The sequence below is a fragment of the Oncorhynchus mykiss genome, chromosome 3 (genome assembly GCF_057628025.1).
Source record: "Oncorhynchus mykiss isolate SJ-2025 chromosome 3, ASM5762802v1, whole genome shotgun sequence".
NCBI lineage: Eukaryota > Metazoa > Chordata > Actinopteri > Salmoniformes > Salmonidae > Oncorhynchus > Oncorhynchus mykiss.
The window spans coordinates 72578008-72599490 of record NC_143024.1 but is presented as its reverse complement, the minus strand read 5'-3'; the positions used below and the strand labels follow the sequence as shown (position 1 = coordinate 72599490).

The following is a 21483-nucleotide window of genomic DNA, read 5'->3' as shown; positions in this document are numbered from 1 at the left end:
AATTACTAATCTTAGTAATCCACCAATTTAGAAATAAACATGTAATACAGTACTATCTATTCAACTAAAATACATCCATACCTCTATCTTGTCTGACTCTATAAATTTCTATTTTGATTTGCAGTTGCGGCTGATGCTGAGCTGGATGCAGACCTTCGCAAGGTACTGGTCCTGAGAGCCGGAGTCACAATGAGACTCTATGTGCCACTGATAGGACGTCCCCCACCCAAGGTGGTGTGGACCAAGGTCAATGCCAACCTCAAAGAACGAGCAGGAATAATGATCAAAACGTCTGAATGGGATACCCTTATGTACATTGAGGATATCAACAGATATGACGCTGGCAAATACATTTTGTCGATTGAAAACGACAGTGGAAAGAAGTCTTACACTATCGTCGTGAAGGTCCTAGGTAAGCTATGATTCTTGTCTTAAGAGAATCATTTTTTTTTAAACCAAATCTTACCTAATGTGGTTTTATCTACTACAGTTATACAAACCATAATGTCGTAAAGTAATATAACAAATCCTAAATTTTTTCTATAGATACTCCTGGTCCACCACTGAATCTGATTGTGAAGGAAACATCTCTGAACCATGCATCCATCGGCTGGGATCCTCCTCTGATTGATGGAGGAAGCCCAGTGAAGAGCTACATTGTTGAGAAGCGTCTTGCAGAGAGAAAGGCATGGTCCTGTGTCATAGCCGAATGCCCCAAATCTACTTTCAGGATTCCTAACTTGGAAGCTGGACAGGCCTACTGTTTCAGAGTCTTGGCTGAAAATAACTATGGTATCGGAGAAGGTTGTGAGACTGCCGGAGTTGTAAGAGCTTCAGGTATGTTTTGTTGGCTGTGATCACATGTTTTTTTATACTATTAGATGTTAAATGTAGTTTATAACCTTGTTACCTGATTTCAGAACTACCTGGAGCAGTTATGGATTTCAAGGCACTGTCGATCACTAAAGATTCCATTCATATTGGCTGGAAGAAACCAATCAGTGATGGTGGAAGTCACATCAGTGCTTATCTTCTGGAGCTTCAGGAAGGTGAAGAGAAGTATAAGGAGCTAGTGAAAGGAAAGGTCATGTCGCATATGATGGTTGAACTTGAAGAAGGAAAGGAGTACTCTTACAGAGTGAAAGCAATCAATGAGTCTGGAGAGGGTCCACCTTCGGAGCTCACTGTGATCGCTAAAGATCAAATTGGTAAGTCCAATAGTCCAGTGTTAATTAGCTAGGCTATCAAACCACTCAGAAAATACACCGGAGACTAAATGCATGGCCATTTTAGATACGTACTTCTATTGGCAATGTTAAAGTTTTCTTGAAATGTTTCTAATTGTCCTAGGATAAATGTGTTCTATTTTAGCATTACATTTACTGAATTTGTCTGCACTTGTATGAATAATATTATCTGTTTCATAGATTCATAAATATTGTGTTCCTACCTTGTAGTTCCACCTGACTGTGACCTGAGTGGCATCCCAGATCTGTGCTATGTTGCCAAGGAGGGAAGCACAGTCCGTATCAAAGTCCCTATTGTTGGCAAACCAGCACCGTCAGCCATCTGGAAGAAGGGACATGTTTCTCTGGGAGACAGTGGAAGAGTGTCAGTTGAATCTACACCAACTTTGACAACTTTGCTCATCCGTGATTGCCAGAGAGGTGATGCAGAAAATTACACAATCCTGCTAAGAAACGCAGCAGGAGTCAAAGAAGCAAAGATGCAGATTAGGGTGGTTGGAAAACCAGGAATCCCAACAGGACCATTCAAGTTTGATGAAATCACTGCCGATGGAATCACTCTGGAGTGGGGTCCACCAAAAGATGATGGTGGGACTGAAATATCCAACTATATTCTGGAGAAGCGGCAATCAACAGCCAACAAGTGGGCTACTGTGGCCTCCGCTATTCAGAAGAATACCATGAGAGTTACCAGGCTCCATGATGGTACTGAATACATCTTTAGAGTGTTTGCAGAAAACAAATATGGAGTTGGAGAATGCCTCAAATCTGACCCAGTGGTGGCTCAGCATCCATTCAGTGAGTTCTTGTCATATTGAAAATATCAAATAAAATGTTTGAAATAATAATTTTTAGGACAGAAATCTGTATTCTGCCAATAGTTTGATGATTGATTGACAGAGGTACTATATGGCAATAATTTCACAAAACTCAAAACATTGTTGCTTCACCAGATGTGCCTGACGCACCTGCACCACCAGAGATCGTGAGCATTCGCCATGAGTCTGCCATTTTGAATTGGACTGATCCTAAAGAAAATGGAGGCTCACCAATCACTGGTAATTATGAAAACACTATTTTTAGTAATCCACGACTATAAGGAAAATGGACATGGAAAATGATCTATTCATGAGATTCCTGTGGAAAGCATTTGCTGAATGGTAAATAATAATGTATTGTTATTATTATTATCTCTGCAGGCTATCATGTTGAATACAAAGAGAGGAACAGCTTGATGTGGAAGAGAGCCACTAAGACCCCTATTAGAGTGAAGGACTGCAGAGTGACTGGACTGATTGAAGGCCTGGAGTATGAATTTAGAGTTATGGCAATGAATGCGGCCGGTTTAGGAAGGCCAAGCAAGGCAACAGAACCAGTCATCGCCCTTGATCCAATTGGTAGGTTTTGTTTCATTCTCTTTCTCTTTCTGTCCTATTGATATCATAACAATTCTGTCAACATGTACTCTAATCTTGATTGAACATTTTTGTTTCTCCACAGATCCTCCTGGTAAGCCTGATGTCATCAATGTAACCAGAAGCACTGTAACACTTATGTGGACTGCACCCAAGTACGACGGTGGACACAAACTGACTGGTTACCTGGTTGAGAAACTGGAACTGCCAGGAAAGACCTGGATGAAAGCAAATCATATCAATGTCCAAGGCCTTGCATTTACTGTGCCAGACCTTACAGAAGGCAGCAGCATGGAATTCAGAATCAGAGCTAAAAATGCAGCTGGCGCAATCAGTGTTCCTTCAGAGCAAACTGATACCCTTATCTGCAAAGATGAGTATGGTAAGTACAAAAAAAAAGTTTTTACTTCAAGACAAAGTCGACAGAATACATACTAAACTAGGACATGGATAGTAGCCTAATTTCTCTTGCTCATTTGTTCACAGAACCACCAAGCATCACTATTGATCCAGACATGAAGGAAGGTGTCTCTGTCAGAGCTGGGGACACCATTGTAGTATCTGCTTCCAAGATCCTTGGCAAACCTCCACCTACAGCTGTGTGGTCCAAGGCAGGAAGAGAATTCAAGACCTCAGATATTGTCCAGATCACAAGCACTCCAACTACTTCAACGTTGTCTATTAAATATGCAAGCAGGAAGAACACTGGAGAGTACACAATTACAGCCAGTAATCCTTTCGGTATCAGAGAAGAACATGTTAAGGTCAAGGTTCTTGATATCCCTGGACCTCCAGGCCCCATTGAAGCCAGCAGTGTGTCAGCTGAGAAGTGCACGTTGACATGGTTGCCACCAGAAGAGGATGGCGGCTGCGCAATCAAATCCTACACACTGGAAAAGAGAGAAACAAGCCGACTTCTCTGGACCAAACTTGCTGAAAATATATTTGATTGCAGATTTGTTGCAAGCAAGCTGATCAAGGGCAATGAGTACATCTTTCGTGTGTCTGCAGTGAACCAGTATGGCACTGGTGATGGGACCCAATCTGGCCCTGTCAAAATGGTTGACAGCTTTGGTAAGTTGCTTGAATATTCAGAATATTCTATTTGACAGTACTGTAGTATTTTCCACATCATTGTTAATGTATTTTGCTCCTCTTTTTCTCCAGGCCCACCAGGCCCACCTGGAATCCCAGAGATTGACAATGTCAGCAGAAACGCTGTTACCATTTTCTGGAAGAGGCCAGTAAAAGATGGTGGAAGTGATATTAGAGGCTATCAGGTTGAGAGGAAAGAGAGAAGAGGAATGAGATGGGTGAGAGCATCGAAGAAAACGGTCTCTGACCTACGTTACAAAGTACAAGGACTGACGGAAGGTGTTCAGTATGAATTCAGAGTAACAGCAGAAAACAAAGCTGGCTTTGGTGAACCCAGTGAACCATCTGCCCATGTGATGACAAAGGATATTGTGTGTAAGTAAACACAAAGGATATTTTTCAAAACAAATAATTTATTCCCTGCCGTCATTGTAAATAAGAAATTGTTCTTAATTTACCATAATAAATACAATTCAAATATTTTTATGAAAGTTTTTATGAAGTGTAAACCAGTAGATCTAATAATACCAAATCAAAATTTGATTTGATTTGATTTACCAGGTGATAACAAGTCTTGATATATGTCTTCTCTTTCTTCTTTTTAGATCCACCAGGACCTCCCTCCAACCCAAGAATTACTGACACCACCAAGACAACAGCCACATTCAACTGGGGTAGACCCCACTATGATGGTGGCCTGGATGTAGCAGGATACATTGTTGAGCACAAGAAGGAAGGACATGACGATTGGGTCACAGACGTCACAAGATTGAGAATTACAGAATACGTTGTGTCAGACCTGAAGGCTGGTGGGAACTACTATTTCAGAGTCAGAGCCATGAATACAGAGGGAGTTGGTGAACCAGCAGTGGTTGAAGAAATTGTTGAACTTAAGGACCGTGAGACACTTCCCGACTATGAGCTTGATGCTGAGTATAGAAGAACCCTTGTTGTCAGGGTCCGTGGATCCATTCGTATCTTTGTGCCAATTAAAGGACGTCCAGTTCCTGAAGTAACCTGGATGAAAGATGATGCCATTCTTGGTAAAGGTGGCCGTGAACACATTGATACTACGGAGTCGTATACTCTCCTGGTTATCCCTGACTGCACAAGATATGATGCTGGAAAATACATGCTGTCATTAGAGAATGTTGCTGGTAAGAGAGATGGATTTGTTAACGTCAGAGTACTGGATTCACCAGGACCACCTGTGAACCTGATACCACGTGAAATCACCAAAACAAGTATCACTATGCAGTGGGAAATACCCATTATTGATGGTGGATCAAAGATCATTAACTACGTCATTGAGAAGCGAGAGGCCACAAGAAAGGCTTACACAGTAATCACTACAACCTGGCAGAAATGCTCCTTCAAATTTGACAACTTGGATGAAGGCTCTGAATATTACTTCAGAGTATCTGCTGAAAATGATCTGGGCGTTGGCGAGCCAGCAGAGACACCTGAGACAATCAGAGCATCCCAAGCACCTACTGCCCCTGAAAATCTGTACGTCACTGACGTGTCAGCGGACACCGCAAGCCTTGCATGGACGAAGCCAAAACATGATGGTGGCAGTAGGATTACTGGATACGTTATTGAAGCACAGAAGAAGGACACAGAGACATGGACCCATGTAACAACTGTAAAAGCTCTTGACTACACAGCCACAGATCTCATTGAAAATATGGAGTATGTGTTCCGCATCATGGCAGTCAACAGCTCTGGCAGAAGTGATCCACGTGAAAGCAGACCTGCTATCATTAGAGAGCAAACAACAGCGCCTGCATTTGACCTACGTGGAGTCTACCAGTCTTTGGTCATTGCTAAGGCTGGTGATAATGTGAAGGTTGAAATTCCGGTTCTGGGTCGCCCCAGACCAGCAGTTTCATGGAAGAGAGGTGAGGACACACTTAAACAGACGCAGAGAATCAATACGGATACTACTGCAACCTCAACTACTCTCCACATCAATGAGATCAAAAGGAGCGATGGTGGTCAATTTTCGATGACTGGCAAGAATATACTTGGAACAACGACAGAGACAATTACTGTTGAAGTCCACGATATTCCAGGACCTCCTACTGGACCAATTAAGCTTGAAGAAGTTTCTTGTGACTATATTCTCTTATCATGGGAAGGTCCAGAGAATGATGGCGGTGTACCCATTAACAATTACATTGTTGAGGCTAGAGAAACCACAGGCACATCATGGGTTGAATTAGCAGCAACGGTTATACGTACAACATTCAAGGCTGCTCGTCTCACAACAGGAATCATGTATCAGTTCCGCGTTAAAGCCCAGAACAGGTATGGAATTGGACCCTGTATAGTCTCAGAACAAGTGGTTGCTGCTTATCCATTTGATGTGCCAGGTCAACCAGGCATTCCTGAAATTGTCCACTTCAACAAGGATTCTATGACTATTAGCTGGGATGAACCAGCTTCCGATGGTGGAAGCCCCATTTTGGGATATCACATTGAAAGGAAAGAGAAGAACAGTATCCTGTGGCAGAAGATCAGCAAAGCACTTGTAGTAGGGAACATGTTCAAATCAACAGGCTTGGTGGATGGAATCGCCTATGAGTTCCGCGTTATTGCTGAAAACATGGCTGGTTTGAGCAGGGCAAGCAAGCATTCTGAGACTACCTTTGCTCTGGATCCAGTGGACCCACCTGGCCAACCAATAGCATTGAATGTAACCAGACATGAGGTGACTCTTCAGTGGACAAGACCTGAAGGTGATGGAGGATTCTCAATAACTGGGTACCAAGTAGAAAAAAGAGAACTCCCAGACGGACGCTGGCTCAAGGCCAACTATAGCAACGTCCTTGAGACAACATTCACTGTTAGCGGTCTCACAGAGGATGCTACTTATGAGTTCCATGTTATGGCAAGAAACTCAGCTGGCGGTCTCAGTAAGCCATCTCTACCATCAGAGGAAATCACTTGCAGAGATGATGTTGAGGAGCCCAAACTTGAAGTTGATACAATCTATAATAGTACTGTGGTTGTGAAAGCGGGAGATGTCTTCAAACTTGCTGCCAGCGTAACAGGCAGACCAATACCAACACTGGTATGGACCAAAGACGGGAAGGAACTTGAAGATACAGCCAAGTTGGAAATAAAACTCTATGACTTTTCTACAACCTTAGTCAACAAAGATTCTCTAAGAAGGTGCGGTGGCACATTCACTTTAACTGCCAGCAATCCGGGTGGTTTTGCAAAGCATACCTTCAATGTTAAGATTCTTGATAGACCTGGACCTCCAGATGGTCCACTTGCTGTTACAGACGTCACTGCTGAGAAATGTATCCTCTCATGGCTGCCACCATCACATGATGGAGGTGCAAAGATTCTGCACTACATCATTGAGAAACGTGAAACAAGTAGACTTGCTTGGACAAATGTAGCAACAGACTTACAAGTTAATCGGTTTAAGGTAACCAAGTTGTTGAAGGGTAACGAGTATATCTTCAGAGTTATGGCTGTCAACATGTATGGAACTGGAGAGCCCCTTGAATCCGACCCAATGGTTTCTACAAATCCATATGTGCCAGCTGATGCTCCATCAACACCTGAGGTAACGACCATCACAAAGAACACCATGGTTGTTTGCTGGGAACGCCCTGATCACGACGGTGGAAGCGACATCTTCAACTATGTTGTTGAAAGGAGAGACAAAACCGGTCTTCGCTGGGTAAAATGCAACAAGAGGACTGTAACTGACCTGAGGTTCAAAGTATCGGGGCTCACACCAGGGCATGAATATGAATTCAGAATCATAGCAGAAAACAATGCTGGTTTAGGTACACCAAGTCCTTCCAGTGAATTCTACAAGGCAGTAGACACAATCTTCCAACCTGGACCACCTGGAAATCAAAGAGTCTTAGACACAACCAAATCATCCATTACAGTTGCCTGGAACAAACCTGTATATGATGGTGGTTCTGATATCATTGGATACGTTGTAGAGACCTGTCTACCTGAGGAAGATGAATGGACAATTCGGACCCCTAAGAAGGGATTAGTTGGGACATCATTTACCATCACTAACCTGGTAGAAAACCAAGATTATAAAATCAACATTTGCGCAATTAACTGTGAAGGGGTTGGAGAGCCAGCACAAGTGCCTGGCACACCAATTGCAGAGGACAGGCTGCTTCCTCCTGATATTGACCTTGGTGCAGAGCTTCGTAAGGTTGTCTGCATTAGAGCTTGCGGCACATTGAGACTCTTTGTACCTATTAAAGGAAGACCAACTCCTGATGTCAAGTGGTCCAGAGAAAATGGAGAGCCTATTACGAGAGCAACTATTGACACCACATCATCATTTACTGCTCTTATGGTTGAAAATGTTGACAGATTTGACAGTGGAAAGTACATGTTGACAGTGGAAAATGCCTCAGGAAGCAAAACTGCATATGTGAATGTCAGAGTGCTGGACACACCTGGAGCACCACAAAGCCTCATAATCAGGGAGGTCACCAGAGACTCAGTATCACTCATGTGGGATGCACCCCTTATTGATGGTGGCTCCAGAATTAGAAACTACGTTGTGGAGAAACGTGAATCAACACGAAAAGCTTACTCCACAGTTTGTGCTCAATGCGTTAAATCTAGCTGGAAGATTGGTGGCCTGGAGGAAGGAAACACATATTTCTTCAGAATTCTGGCTGAAAATGAATTTGGCATTGGACTTCCAATAGAGACTCCTGAGGCAGTCAGAGTATCAGAAAAACCACTTCCACCAGGCAAAGTAACCCTTGTTGATGTCACAGGCACCAGTGTCTCTCTGTCTTGGGAAAAACCAGATCACGATGGAGGTAGCAGAATCTCAGGATATATTGTTGAGATGCATGGCAAAGACAGTGAAACTTGGACCCAGTGTGCTGTTGCAAAAATCACACAGGCTGTTGTTCTTGGACTGACACAAGGTGAAGAATATATGTTCCGTGTGTCAGCACATAACGAAAAAGGAACCAGTGATCCTCGTCTACTTAGTGTACCTGTGGTAGCCAAAGATCTTGTTATTGCGCCAGTATTCAAGCTGCTGTTCACCACATTCAGCGTATTGGCAGGAGATGATCTCAAGATAGATTTGCCATATGCTGCTCGCCCCAAAGCAGTTGTGACCTGGCTCAAGGATGGTGTCGCACTAAAAGAAACAACCAGAGTCAATGCTGATGCTACTGATACACATTTGCATCTTGTGGTCAAGGAAGCCAGCAGGGAGGATGTGGGAAAGTACACCATCAAACTTGTAAACACAGCTGGTGAATCAACAGTGGACATTGCAGTTGTTGTTCTTGATAAGCCTGGTCCTCCAACTGGCCCAATCACTGTTGATGAAGTCACTTCTGACAGTGTGGTACTGTCCTGGAACCCACCTACATATGTGGGTGGTTGTGCCATTAACAACTATGTAGTAGAAAAGAGGGAAACGTCCACCACAAACTGGCAGATTGTGTCTGCAACAGTTGCAAGAACCACCATTAAAGCAGCTCGGTTGAAGACTGGGTGTGAATATCAGTTCAGGATTGCTGCTGAAAACAGATATGGAAAGAGTCCAGTACTTATATCAGAAAATATTGTTGCTCAATATCCATTTGATCTCCCAAGTGCACCAGGGACCCCAATTGTACAATCATCTACAAAGGACAGTATGGTTATCGTATGGGAGAAGCCTAGTAGTGATGGCGGGAGCAAGATTTTGGGATATCACCTCGAGAGTAAGGAGAGAAACAGCCTCCTCTGGGTTAAACAGAACAAACAACTGATCCCAGACTTGAGGTTCAAGCTCAGTGGTCTTGATGAAGGTATTGAATATGAGTACAGAGTTTATGCTGAAAATATTGTTGGCGTTGGCAAAGCAAGCAAATTGTCAGAAATCCGTGTTGCAAGAGACCCCTGTGACAGTCCAGGCAAGCCTGAAGCTGTCATTGTCACAAGAGGAGCTGTCACTCTCCAATGGACTAAGCCAGAGTTAGATGGAGGTAGCAAAATCACTGGCTACTTTGTGGAGAAGAAAGAGCTGCCTGAAGGGCGCTGGATGAAGGCCAGTTTCGCCAATGTCATTGAGACACAATTTATTGTTACTGGCTTAGTCGAAGACCAGTGCTATGAGTTCCGTGTAATTGCAAGAAATGCAGCAGGTGTTTACAGTCTTCCATCTGAGAGCACTGGGTCTATAACAGCAAAGGATGAAGTTGATCCTCCCAAAATAGAGATGGACTCAAAGTACTCTTCAACAATTGTTCTGATGGCAGGTGAATCGTTCAACCTTTGTGCAGATATTTTCGGCAAACCTGTACCCTCAGTCCATTGGATGAAAAACGATGTCGAAATAAAGGAGGCTGCACGTCTTGAGATAAAGAACACCGCTTTTAAAGCATCATTGAGTGTTAAGGAGGCAATCCGTGTTGATGGAGGCCAATATATCCTACTTTTGAAAAATGTAGGTGGAGAGAAGTCAGTGCACATCAATGTCAAAGTGTTAGACAGACCTGGTCCACCTGGAGGCCCAATTTCTATCTATGGAGTCACAAGTGAAAAGGCTTGTATTGCCTGGAGACCACCAGCACAAGATGGAGGTAGTGATGTTTCTCATTACATCGTTGAGAAGAGAGAGACTAGCAGATTGGTTTGGACTCTGGTTGAACCTAAAGTGCAGACTCTAAATCTTAAGATCATAAAACTTGTTCCTGGAAATGAGTATGTCTTCCGAGTGATTCCTGTGAACAAATACGGAATTGGTGAAGCTCTTGAATCTGAGCCAATGATTTCCAGAAATCAATTTGTAACACCTGATCCACCCACAGATGTGGAAGTCTCTACCATCACAAAAGATTCAATGGTGGTAACCTGGGAAAGACCTGAAAACGATGGTGGAAATGCCATTTCTGGATTTGTTATTGAGAAGCGTGATAAAGAAGGTGTGCGCTGGACCAGATGCAATAAGCGTACAGTGAGTGAGCTGCGCTTCAGAGTAGCAGGTCTTCTTGAAAACCGCAGTTATGAGTTCCGAGTTTCATCTGAGAATGCTGCTGGAGTTGGTAAACCAAGTGAACCAACTATTTACTACAAGGCATTGGATGCTATCTTCACATCAGGTCCACCAAATAATCCCAAAGTGACTGACACAACAAGAACATCCGTGTCCTTGTCATGGGGCAAACCTATCTATGATGGTGGCTGTGAGATTCAAGGATACTTAGTGGAGGCCTGTGAAGGAGCATCTGATGAATGGACAATATGCACTCCCCCTGCCGGAATCACACACACTACATTTACAGTTAGAAAACTACTCGAGAAGCATGAGTATAAATTCAGGGTCTGTGCCATAAACAAGGTTGGTGTTGGTGAGCATGCAGATGTCCCTGGATCAGTTCTTCTAGAGGAGAAATTGGAAGCACCAGATCTTGAGCTTGATGCTGACATGAGGAAGATGATTAATGTCAGAGCTGGAAGCGCTCTTAGGTTGTTCATTCCTGTTAGGGGACGGCCGGCTCCTGAACTGAAATGGGGAAAGGCTGATGGAGAACTCAAGGAGACGGCACAGATTGACAATACAAGCAGTTATGCTTCACTCCTGATTGAAAATGTTGACAGATTTGACACTGGCAAGTACACTGTTACTGCAGAGAATTCCAGTGGAGTTAAATCTGTCTTCATCAGTGTCAGAGTACTTGATTCACCTAGTATGCCTGCAAATTTCGCTATCAAGGAGATAACAAAGAATTCAGTCACCCTTACTTGGGAGCCACCTATTTTGGATGGTGGGTCTAAAATTAAGCAATATCATGTTGAGAAACGAGAAAGCACTAGGAAAGTGTATTCCCCTGTCACAACCTGTCATAAGATGTCATGGAAGATTGAACCACTTGTGGAGGGAAGTATCTATTTCTTCAGAGTTCTTGCTGAAAACGAGTGGGGCATTGGCTTACCTGCAGAGACCCCTGAACCCGTAAAGATTTCAGAGGTACCTCAACCTCCCGGTAAAGTTACAGTTCTAGACGTGACACGGAACAGTGTCTCTCTTAAGTGGGAGAAACCAGATCATGATGGAGGCAGCAGAATAAGCCATTATGAGATTGAAATGCAAGCCAAAGATAGTGACAAATGGACACTATGTGCTCAATGTAAATACCTTGAAACTACTGTCACTAGCTTAGCCCAAGGAGAGGAGTATCAATTCAGAGTAATTGCTGTTAATAGCAAAGGAAAGAGTGACTCTAGACTTCTGGCAAGTCCAGTAGTAGCAAAGGACCTTGTCATTGAACCTGACATAAGACCTAAATTAACACAGTACAGCGTACAGGTTGGCTATGATCTGAAGATTGAAGTTCCCATTGCTGGACATCCTAAACCAGTCATTACATGGACAAAAGATGGTGCTGCCCTGAAACAAACCACAAGAGTTAATGTTGTCGACAGTGCACGCAACACACATCTAACCATCAAAGAAGCAACAAAAGATGATGGTGGATTGTATAGTATTAATATTACCAATACGCTTGGATCCAAAGATGCCACCATTGAAGTAATCACACTAGATAAACCTGGCCCACCAACAGGCCCAATCAAGATGGATGACATAAGTGCTGAAAGTATCACACTTACCTGGGAACCACCCTCATACACTGGTGGCTGCCCAATTTCAAATTACGTTGTCCAGAAAAGAGATACAACCACAACTAACTGGCTTGTAGTCTCTGCCACTGTGGCGAGAAATACCCTGAAAGTGACAAATCTAAAAACAGGTGCAGAATACCAATTTAGGATCTTTGCTGAAAACAGATATGGCAAAAGTTATGCTATTGATTCTGAACCTGTCCTTGCCCAGTATCCCTTCAAGGAGCCAGGACCACCAGGAACACCTTACGTATCTTCATATACTAAGGATTACATGGTTGTGGAATGGCACAAACCCATTTCAGATGGAGGCAGTGCCATTTTCGGCTATCACATTGAGAGAAAGGAAAAGAACAGTATCCTTTGGACAAAGATCAATAAATCCCTCATCCAAGACTGTAGATTTAAATCTACTCCTTTGGAGGAAGGTATAGAATATGAGTTTAGAGTGTCTGCTGAGAATATCGTTGGCATTGGCGCGTGCAGCAAACTCTCTGAGGGATATGTGGCACGTGACCCGTGTGATCCTCCTGGCACCCCAGAGGCTATCATTGTAACCAGGCACTCTGTGAAACTGAAGTGGACAAGACCACAGTATGATGGTGGCAGTTTGATCACAGGCTATGTGGTGGAGAAACGCGATCTCCCAGAGGGAAGATGGATGAAGGCAAGTTTCACAAATGTCATTGAAACTGTATTCACAGTTCTGGGTCTAACTGAGGATTGCAAATATGACTTCAGAGTCATAGCTAGGAATGCCGCTGGATCTATCAGCAAGCCCTCTCAGAGCACCGGATCCATCACAGCAAAGGATGAAGTTGATCCACCAAAATGTGAAGTTGACTCAGTGTACAGCCAGGTTGTTATCATCAATGCTGGGGAAACATTTACACTTGAGGCCGCTGTACAAGGAAAGCCAATTCCAGCAGCTCAATGGTTCAAGAGGGATGCATTAGTGGAGAACTCAGCAAGGGCTGAGATTATGAACTCAGATTTCCAAGCAAAGCTTGTTGTCAAAGATGCTATCAGAGTGGATGGAGGACAATATACGTTGCTTCTAACTAATGTTGCTGGAGATAAAACTGCAACATTCAATGTGAGAGTACTGGACAGACCTGGGCCCTCTCAGGGACCCCTCACTGTTAGCAATGTCACATGTGAGAAATGTTCACTGTCCTGGCTTCCTCCAAGAGCTGACGGTGGAAGCAGTATTTCCCACTACGTCATTCAAAAGAGAGAAACTAGCCGTCTTGCATGGACTGTGGTTGCTAGTGATTGTGGAGCTACAATGTTCAAAGTCACAAAGCTTCTGAAGGGAAATGAGTACATCTTCCGTGTTATGGCTGTCAACAAATTTGGTACTGGTGAACCTCTTGAATCAGCCCCAGTTATAATGAGAAATCAATTTGTTACTCCTGGACCACCTCAAGAATTGGAAATAGCCAATATTGCCAGGGATTCCATGACTGTGTGCTGGACTCGCCCAGAGGTTGATGGTGGAAGTGAGATTGCTGGTTACATTGTTGAGAAGAGAGATAGAGCTGGAATCAGATGGACAAAATGCAACAAACGCAGAGTCACAGACCTTCGCTTCAGAGTGACAGGCCTGACAGAGGATCATGAATATGAATTCAGATTATCTGCTGAGAATGCTGCAGGAATCGGCCAACCAACTGAACCAACTCCTTACACCAAAGCCTGTGATCCAACATTTGAACCTGGCGCTCCCACTAATGCACATGTGGTTGATACTACCAAGAACTCCATTACACTCGCATGGAGTAGGCCCATTTACGACGGTGGTGTCAATATCCAGGGATATGCTGTGGAGATCTGCAAAGCCGATGAGGAGGAATGGACTCTATGCACACCACCAACAGGAGTGAATGCCACTACATTCAAAATCACCAAACTTATCGAGCATCAAGAATATAAGGTGCAGGTATGTGCCATCAATAAATTGGGTGTTGGTGAACCTGCTGAGATTTTAGGAACTGTAAAACCAGTGGATGCAATGTTCGCCCCAGAGATTGAGCTGGATTCAGAGCTAAGGAAAGGAGTCGTTGTGCGTGCTGGAGGTTCCATGAGGATCAATATTCCATTCAAAGGACGTCCTACTCCAGAAATAAGCTGGTCCAAGGATGAGGGTGACTTCACTAACAAAGTTCAAATTGAGAAAGGCGCCGATTTTACTCAACTGTCAGTAGACATCTGTGACAGAAATGATGCTGGAAAGTACACTCTGACCCTGGAAAACAGCAGTGGTTCCAAGTCTGCATTTGTTTCCGTCAAAGTACTTGATACACCAGGAGCACCCGTAAACTTCACAGTGAAAGATATTAAGAAAAACTCTGTCAATCTTGTTTGGGAGCCCCCACTCATTGACGGAGGTGCGAGGGTCAAGCATTACTTTGTTGAGAAGCGTGAATCCACTAGGAAAGCTTATTCCAACATTTCAAACAAGTGTACAAGGAACAGTTTCCATGTGGGAGATCTCATTGAGGGGGTTATTTATTACTTCAGAGTTATGGCTGAGAATGAATATGGTGTAGGCCTGGCAGCAGAAACAGCTGAGCCAGTGAAGACATCAGAAGTCCCTCTGCCTGTAGGAAAGATCACATTGACTGAAGTGACTAAGACAACTGCCTCAATGGCATGGGAAAAACCAGACCATGACGGTGGAAGTAGAATAATGGGATACTACATAGAAATGCTGCCTGCAGGATCAGAGGAATGGATCCTATCCACAACCACAAAAACATGTGAGGGAACTGTAGAAGGCCTAACCGCAGGTCAAGAATACCAATTCAGAGTTTCAGCCTTTAATGACAAAGGAAAGAGTGACACAAGGGTATTAGCTGCCCCTGTCACAGCTAAAGATCTAACTATTGAACCAAGTTTCGTAATGGCATTCAACACCTTTAGTGTCCAACATGGTGAAGATCTGAAGATAGAAATACCAGTGAGAGGACGCCCAGCACCAAAAGTGGTATGGACAAAGGATGGACAGGCAATTAAAGAGACAACCAGGTTGAATGTTTCAAGAACAGCATCATCAACAATCCTTGCTATAAAAGAGGCAACCAGAGCAGATTCTGGCAAGTACAAAATCACAGCTACCAACAGTATAGGAGAAAAAGTTGCAGAAATCGGAGTGATCATCCTTGATAAACCTGGCCCAGTCACAGGACCTATAAAGATTGAGGAAGTGAGTTCCAATTATGTCAACCTCGCATGGGAACCACCTGCGTACACAGGAGGTTGTCAAATAAACAATTACATTGTGGAAAAGCGTGACACAACAACTGTAGCATGGCAGTGTGTGTCTGCAACCATTGCAAGAACAACTATCAAAGTTACCAAGCTGAAAACCGGTACTGAATACCAGTTTAGGGTGTTTGCAGAAAACAGATATGGAAAGAGTCCGTCATTGGACTCAGCAGCTGTTGTTGTGCAATATCCTTTCAGTGAACCTCTTGCACCTGGTACTCCATTTGTGTCATCAGTGACAAAGGATCACATGGTTGTTGAATGGAAAGTACCAACCAGTGATGGAGGTAGTCCAATCCTTGGTTACCACCTCGAACGCAAAGAGAAGAACAGCATTCTCTGGACGAAGTTGAACAAACTGCTCATTCCTGACTGTCGATTCAAAACAAATGAACTTGAAGAGGGCATTGAGTATGAATTCAAGGTCTTTGCTGAGAACATTGCTGGCTTGAGTCCACCTAGTAAGATTTCTGATGTTTGTGTCGCCAGAGACCCATGTGATCCACCTGGTACCCCTGAGGCTATTGATATTACCAGGAACCACGTTACACTGTCATGGAAAAAGCCCCAGTATGATGGTGGTAGCCTGATCACAGGCTATGTTGTTGAAAGGAAGAAGCTTCCTGATGCCCGTTGGATGAAGGCTAGCTTCACAAATGTAATTGAGACTCAATTCACAATCTCAGGTCTGACTGAAGAGTGTGAGTATGAGTTTAGAGTAATTGCAAGGAATGCATCTGGTATTTTCAGTGCTCCCTCTGAAAGCACTGGAGCTATTACTGCTAAAGATGAAATTGAAGCACCAACAGCATCAATGGATCCCAAATTCAAGGACTGTATTGTCATCCATGCTGGTGAAACATTTGCTATTGATGCTGATATTTTGGGGAAACCACTCCCTGAAATCACATGGTTGAAAGATGGAAAAGAAATCGACCAAACTACCCCAAGAATGGAGATCAAAACAACCATTCAACGTACTATTCTAACAGTCAAGGAATGTATCAGAGTAGATGGTGGACACTTTGTCCTGAGTCTTAACAACGTTGGTGGAACAAAATCTATTCCCGTCAACGTGAAAGTCCTTGATAGACCTGGTCCACCCGAAGGTCCAATGAAAATAACTGGCGTGACTTCCGAGAAAGCCTATCTTCACTGGAGTCATCCATTACATGATGGCGGTGCCAGCTGTTCTCATTATATAATTGAAAAGAGGGAAACCAGCAGATTGTCATGGACTGTAGTCGAACCCAGAATCCAAGCTGTCAGCTACAAAGTGACTAAACTCTTGCCTGGCAATGAGTACATCTTCAGAGTTACAGCAGTAAATAAGTTTGGCATTGGCGAACCTCTTGAATCAGACCCAGTTATTGCACGTAATCCTTTTGTGACACCCAGTGCTCCCTCAACACCTGAAGCAAGTGCTATTACAAGGGACTCAATGGTCCTTACATGGGAACGTCCAGCAGATAATGGTGGCTCAGATATTGATGGCTATGTCCTGGAGAAACGAGATAAAGAGGGCATTAGATGGACAAAATGTAACAAGAAAAGACTTAATGACATCAGGTTCAGATGTACCGGACTCACCGAGGGACATTCCTATGAGTTCAGAGTGTCTGCTGAAAATGCTGCTGGTGTGGGAGTGCCAAGTGCACCAACAGAATACATAAAAGCCTGTGATGCCACATATCCACCTGGTCCTCCTAACAACCCTAAGGTGACAGACCACTCAAGCACAACTGTGTCACTCTCATGGACAAGACCCATCTATGATGGTGGAGCAGCCATCAAAGGATATGTTGTTGAGATGAGAGAAGAAGGAGATGAAGAATGGATAACCTGTACACCGCCAACTGGTGTACAAGCAACACACTTTACTGTGAAAAAACTGAGAGAAAATGCTGAATACTATTTCCGCATCTGTGCAATTAACATTGAAGGAGTTGGTGAGCATGTTGATGTTCCAGGGTCTGTAGTTGCATCTGAAAGACTTGAGGCCCCTGAGATTGAACTTGATTCAGACCTTAGGAAAATGGTCCAAGTACGGGCAAGTGCAACACTGCGTTTGTTTGTGACAATCAAAGGAAAACCTGAACCTGAAGTAAAGTGGTCCAAGATGGATGGCCCTCTTACTGAGCGTGCACAAATTGAGGTCACAAGCTCCTACACAATGCTTGTCATCGACAATGTCAATAGATTTGACACTGGCAAGTATGTGTTGACTCTTGAGAACCTTAGTGGTCAAAAATCAGCATTCATTAATGTCAGGGTGTTGGACTCACCAAGTGCCCCTGAGAACTTTGAAGTCAAGGATATTAAGAGAGATTCTGTATCACTATCCTGGGAGCCTCCTATGATTGACGGTGGAGCTAAGGTCACCCATTACATTGTGGAAAAGAGAGATAACACAAGACTGGCATTTACAAGTGTTTCAAATAACTGTGTAAGAAATTCCATGAAGATTGATGACCTTAAGGAGGGCGGAATTTACTATTTCCGCGTCAAAGCTGTCAATGAGCTTGGTGTGGGTTTGCCAGCAGAAACAACAGATCCAATCAAGGTATCCCAAGCCCCCTTGCCTCCTGGCAAAGTTACGGTTGTAGATGTTACTCGCGACAGTGTGAGTCTCGCATGGGAAAAGCCTGATCATGATGGTGGTAGCAAAATCACAAGCTATACAGTAGAAATGAAAACCATGGGCGATGAGAAATGGACTGTATGCACTGAGATTAAAGCATTGGAAGCAACTATTGGTGGACTCACAACTGGTGAGGAATATTCATTTAGGATTACTGCTGTCAATGACAAAGGCAAGAGTGAACCTAAGCCACTGGCAGACCCTGTCGTAGTAAAGGACATTACAATCGAACCTATCATCGATCTGATGTTCAACACATACAGTGTCAAGGCAGGAGATGATCTGAAGATTGATGTTCCATTCAGAGGCAGACCTGAACCTGAGGTGGCATGGAAAAAAGATGGAGCTGTATTGAAGCAGACAACTAGGGTGAATGTTCTTACAGCAAAAAATTCATCGAAAATTACTATCAAAGACGCAACCAGGGAGGACTTTGGGAAGTATGAGATCAATTTAACCAACACAGTTGGCAAGAAATCAGCGACAATAGCTGTTATCATCTTGGATAAACCTGGCCCACCAGGTGCAATCAAGGTAGATGAAGTCAGTGCTGACAATATTTCACTGTCTTGGGATGCCCCACTCTACGATGGAGGATGTCAAATCAACAACTATGTTGTGGAGAAGAGAGATACTACCACTACAACATGGCAGATAGTTTCAGCCACAGTTGCCAGAACATCAATTAAAGTTCCCCGCTTGACACAAGGCACTGAATATCAGTTCCGTATTGCAGCTGAAAATCGTTACGGCAAGAGCCATGCTGTGGACTCCGCTCCAATTGTTGCACAGTACCCCTTCGAGACACCTGGCCTTCCCACATCCCTCCACGTTGCCCATGCTACAAAGTCTGGCATTTTGGTCGCATGGGGTAAACCAGCCAGTGACGGCGGAAGTCCAATCATTGGTTATCACCTGGAAATGAAAGACCATAGCAGTATTCTCTGGACAAAGATCAACAGAGGTATCATTGCTGAAACAGAATACAAAGTGATTGGGATTGAGGAAGGCTTGCTGTATGAGTTCCGTGTTTATGCTCAGAATATTGCTGGAATTGGACCTTGCACCAAAGCCTCTGAGCCTGTAGCTGCAAGAGATCCTTGTGATCCACCTGTTAACCTTGAGGTCATTGACATCACAAGAACTTCAGTTTCCATTACTTGGCAGGCGCCAGAGAATGATGGTGGAGCCAAGGTGACTGGCTACATTGTTGAACGCAGGGAGCTTCCAGATGGCCGTTGGCTGAAGTGCAATTTCGCCAGTCTCCAGGACACATACTTTGACATTACAGGCCTTACAGAGGACGTACAATATGACTTCCATGTTATTGCAAAGAATGCAGCTGGCTTACTCAGTGAGCCATCACTGAGCACAGGTGCCATCACAGTCAAGGATGAGGTGGATTCACCTCGCATTGAGTTGGAAGACAGGTTTAGGCAATTAGTAGTTGTCAAAGCTGGAGATATTTTGAGAATCGATGCAGATATTTCTGGGCGTCCACGTCCAGTCATTGCATGGACAAAGGATGGTAAAGAAATTGATGCCAAGGCAAGAGTGGAGATTACTTCAACACACAGCACCACCACATTAATAGTCAGAGACACTATCAGAAGAGACACTGGCCAGTACATTGTAACTCTACAGAACGTTGCTGGCACAAGGTCCTTGGCTGTAAACTGTAAGGTCCTTGACCGCCCTGGACCATCCTCTGGACCATTGGCGGTCACTGGTCTGACAGCAGAGAAGTGCACTTTGACCTGGGGACCACCTCAAGAAAATGGTGGTGCAGAAATCATGCACTACATTGTTGAGAAACGTGAAACCAGCCGCCTCGCCTGGACTTTAGTATATGGCGATATGAAAGCTACAACATGCAAAGTCACCAAACTGCTTAAAGGAAATGAATACATCTTCAGAGTAAGGGGAGTGAACAAATATGGAGACGGTGAAGCCCTGGAGAGTGAGCCCACCAGAGCCAAGAATGCATACACTGTCCCTGCAGCACCAACAGATGTTCAAATCACGAGTATCACAAGTGATGCAATGACAATCTGCTGGGAAAGACCAGAATCCGATGGAGGAAGCAGCATTTATGGCTATGTTATTGAGAAACGAGAGAAAATTGGATTGCGCTGGGTACGAGTGAACAAAAAGCCTGTGTATGACCTCAGGGTCAAGGCATCCAATCTTCGTGAGGGAGCTGAATATGAGTACAGAGTCTATGCAGAAAATGCTGCAGGCTTGAGCCTCCCAAGTATTCCTACCGAACTAACAAAGGCGGAGGATCCCCAATTCCTGCCATCTCCACCATCTAAACCTAAAGTTATTGACTCCTCCAAGACTACTGTTTCTCTTTCATGGAACAAGCCGTTGTTTGATGGTGGTGCTCCTGTGACAGGATACTGTGTTGAATATAGGAGAACAGATGAATACGATGATGACTGGTGTGTCGGTGTTTCAAACACAAAGAACACTGAATTCACAGTCGTTGGATTAACTTCTGGAGCAGAATATATATTTGTTGTCAAATCAATCAACAAGATTGGTCTCAGTGAGCCAAGCCCCCCTACGGATCCACAGGTGGCAAAGGAGAGAGAAGAGGAACCAGTATTTGATATCAGCAATGAGATGCGAAAGACACTCATTGTAAAGGACGGTAGTTCATTCACTCTAACTGTGCCATTCAGGGGAAAGCCCGTTCCTAATGTTATGTGGACCAAGGCTGGAGTTGACCTCAGAGTGAGGGCCAGTATTGATACCACTGATACCTTCACATCTATCACAGTGGAACAAGCAACAAGAGATGACTCTGGAAAATATACTGTGACTCTCCAAAACATAGCTGGAAAAGTTGCATGTACATTAAATGTAAGGGTTCTGGACTCTCCTGGCCCACCATCTCATGTTGGGTTTAAGGATGTTACAAAGAGCTCTGCAACAGTTACATGGGATACCCCAGATAATGAAGGTGGCGCTGCGGTAAAGAACTACCTTGTTGATATTCGTGAGGCAAGCAAAAAGGGATGGACCAGACTCACAGATACCTGCCATCGTCTGACCTACAAAGTAACAGACCTGGTGGAGGGAGGAGTATACTACTTTAGAGTCATGGGTGAAAATGAATATGGAGTTGGTGTATCAGCTGAGACCAAAGATGGAGCAAAGATTACAGGTATGGTAG

At 43.9% G+C, this 21483-nt stretch overlaps 1 protein-coding gene across 1 annotated transcript in view; it reads left to right on the top strand.

Moving 5' to 3' along the window:
- Window positions 1-21483, top strand: part of LOC110520307 (titin) — a 176057-nt gene that overhangs the window by 126615 nt on the left and 27959 nt on the right. Inside the window, exons 194-203 of the mRNA XM_090230595.1 lie at window positions 125-412; window positions 547-837; window positions 921-1208; window positions 1458-2045; window positions 2201-2305; window positions 2447-2644; window positions 2748-3044; window positions 3149-3736; window positions 3830-4132; window positions 4363-21474. Of these exons, the coding sequence (XP_090086721.1) occupies window positions 125-412; window positions 547-837; window positions 921-1208; window positions 1458-2045; window positions 2201-2305; window positions 2447-2644; window positions 2748-3044; window positions 3149-3736; window positions 3830-4132; window positions 4363-21474 (20058 nt within the window). The remainder of the gene's footprint in view (window positions 1-124; window positions 413-546; window positions 838-920; window positions 1209-1457; window positions 2046-2200; window positions 2306-2446; window positions 2645-2747; window positions 3045-3148; window positions 3737-3829; window positions 4133-4362; window positions 21475-21483) is intronic.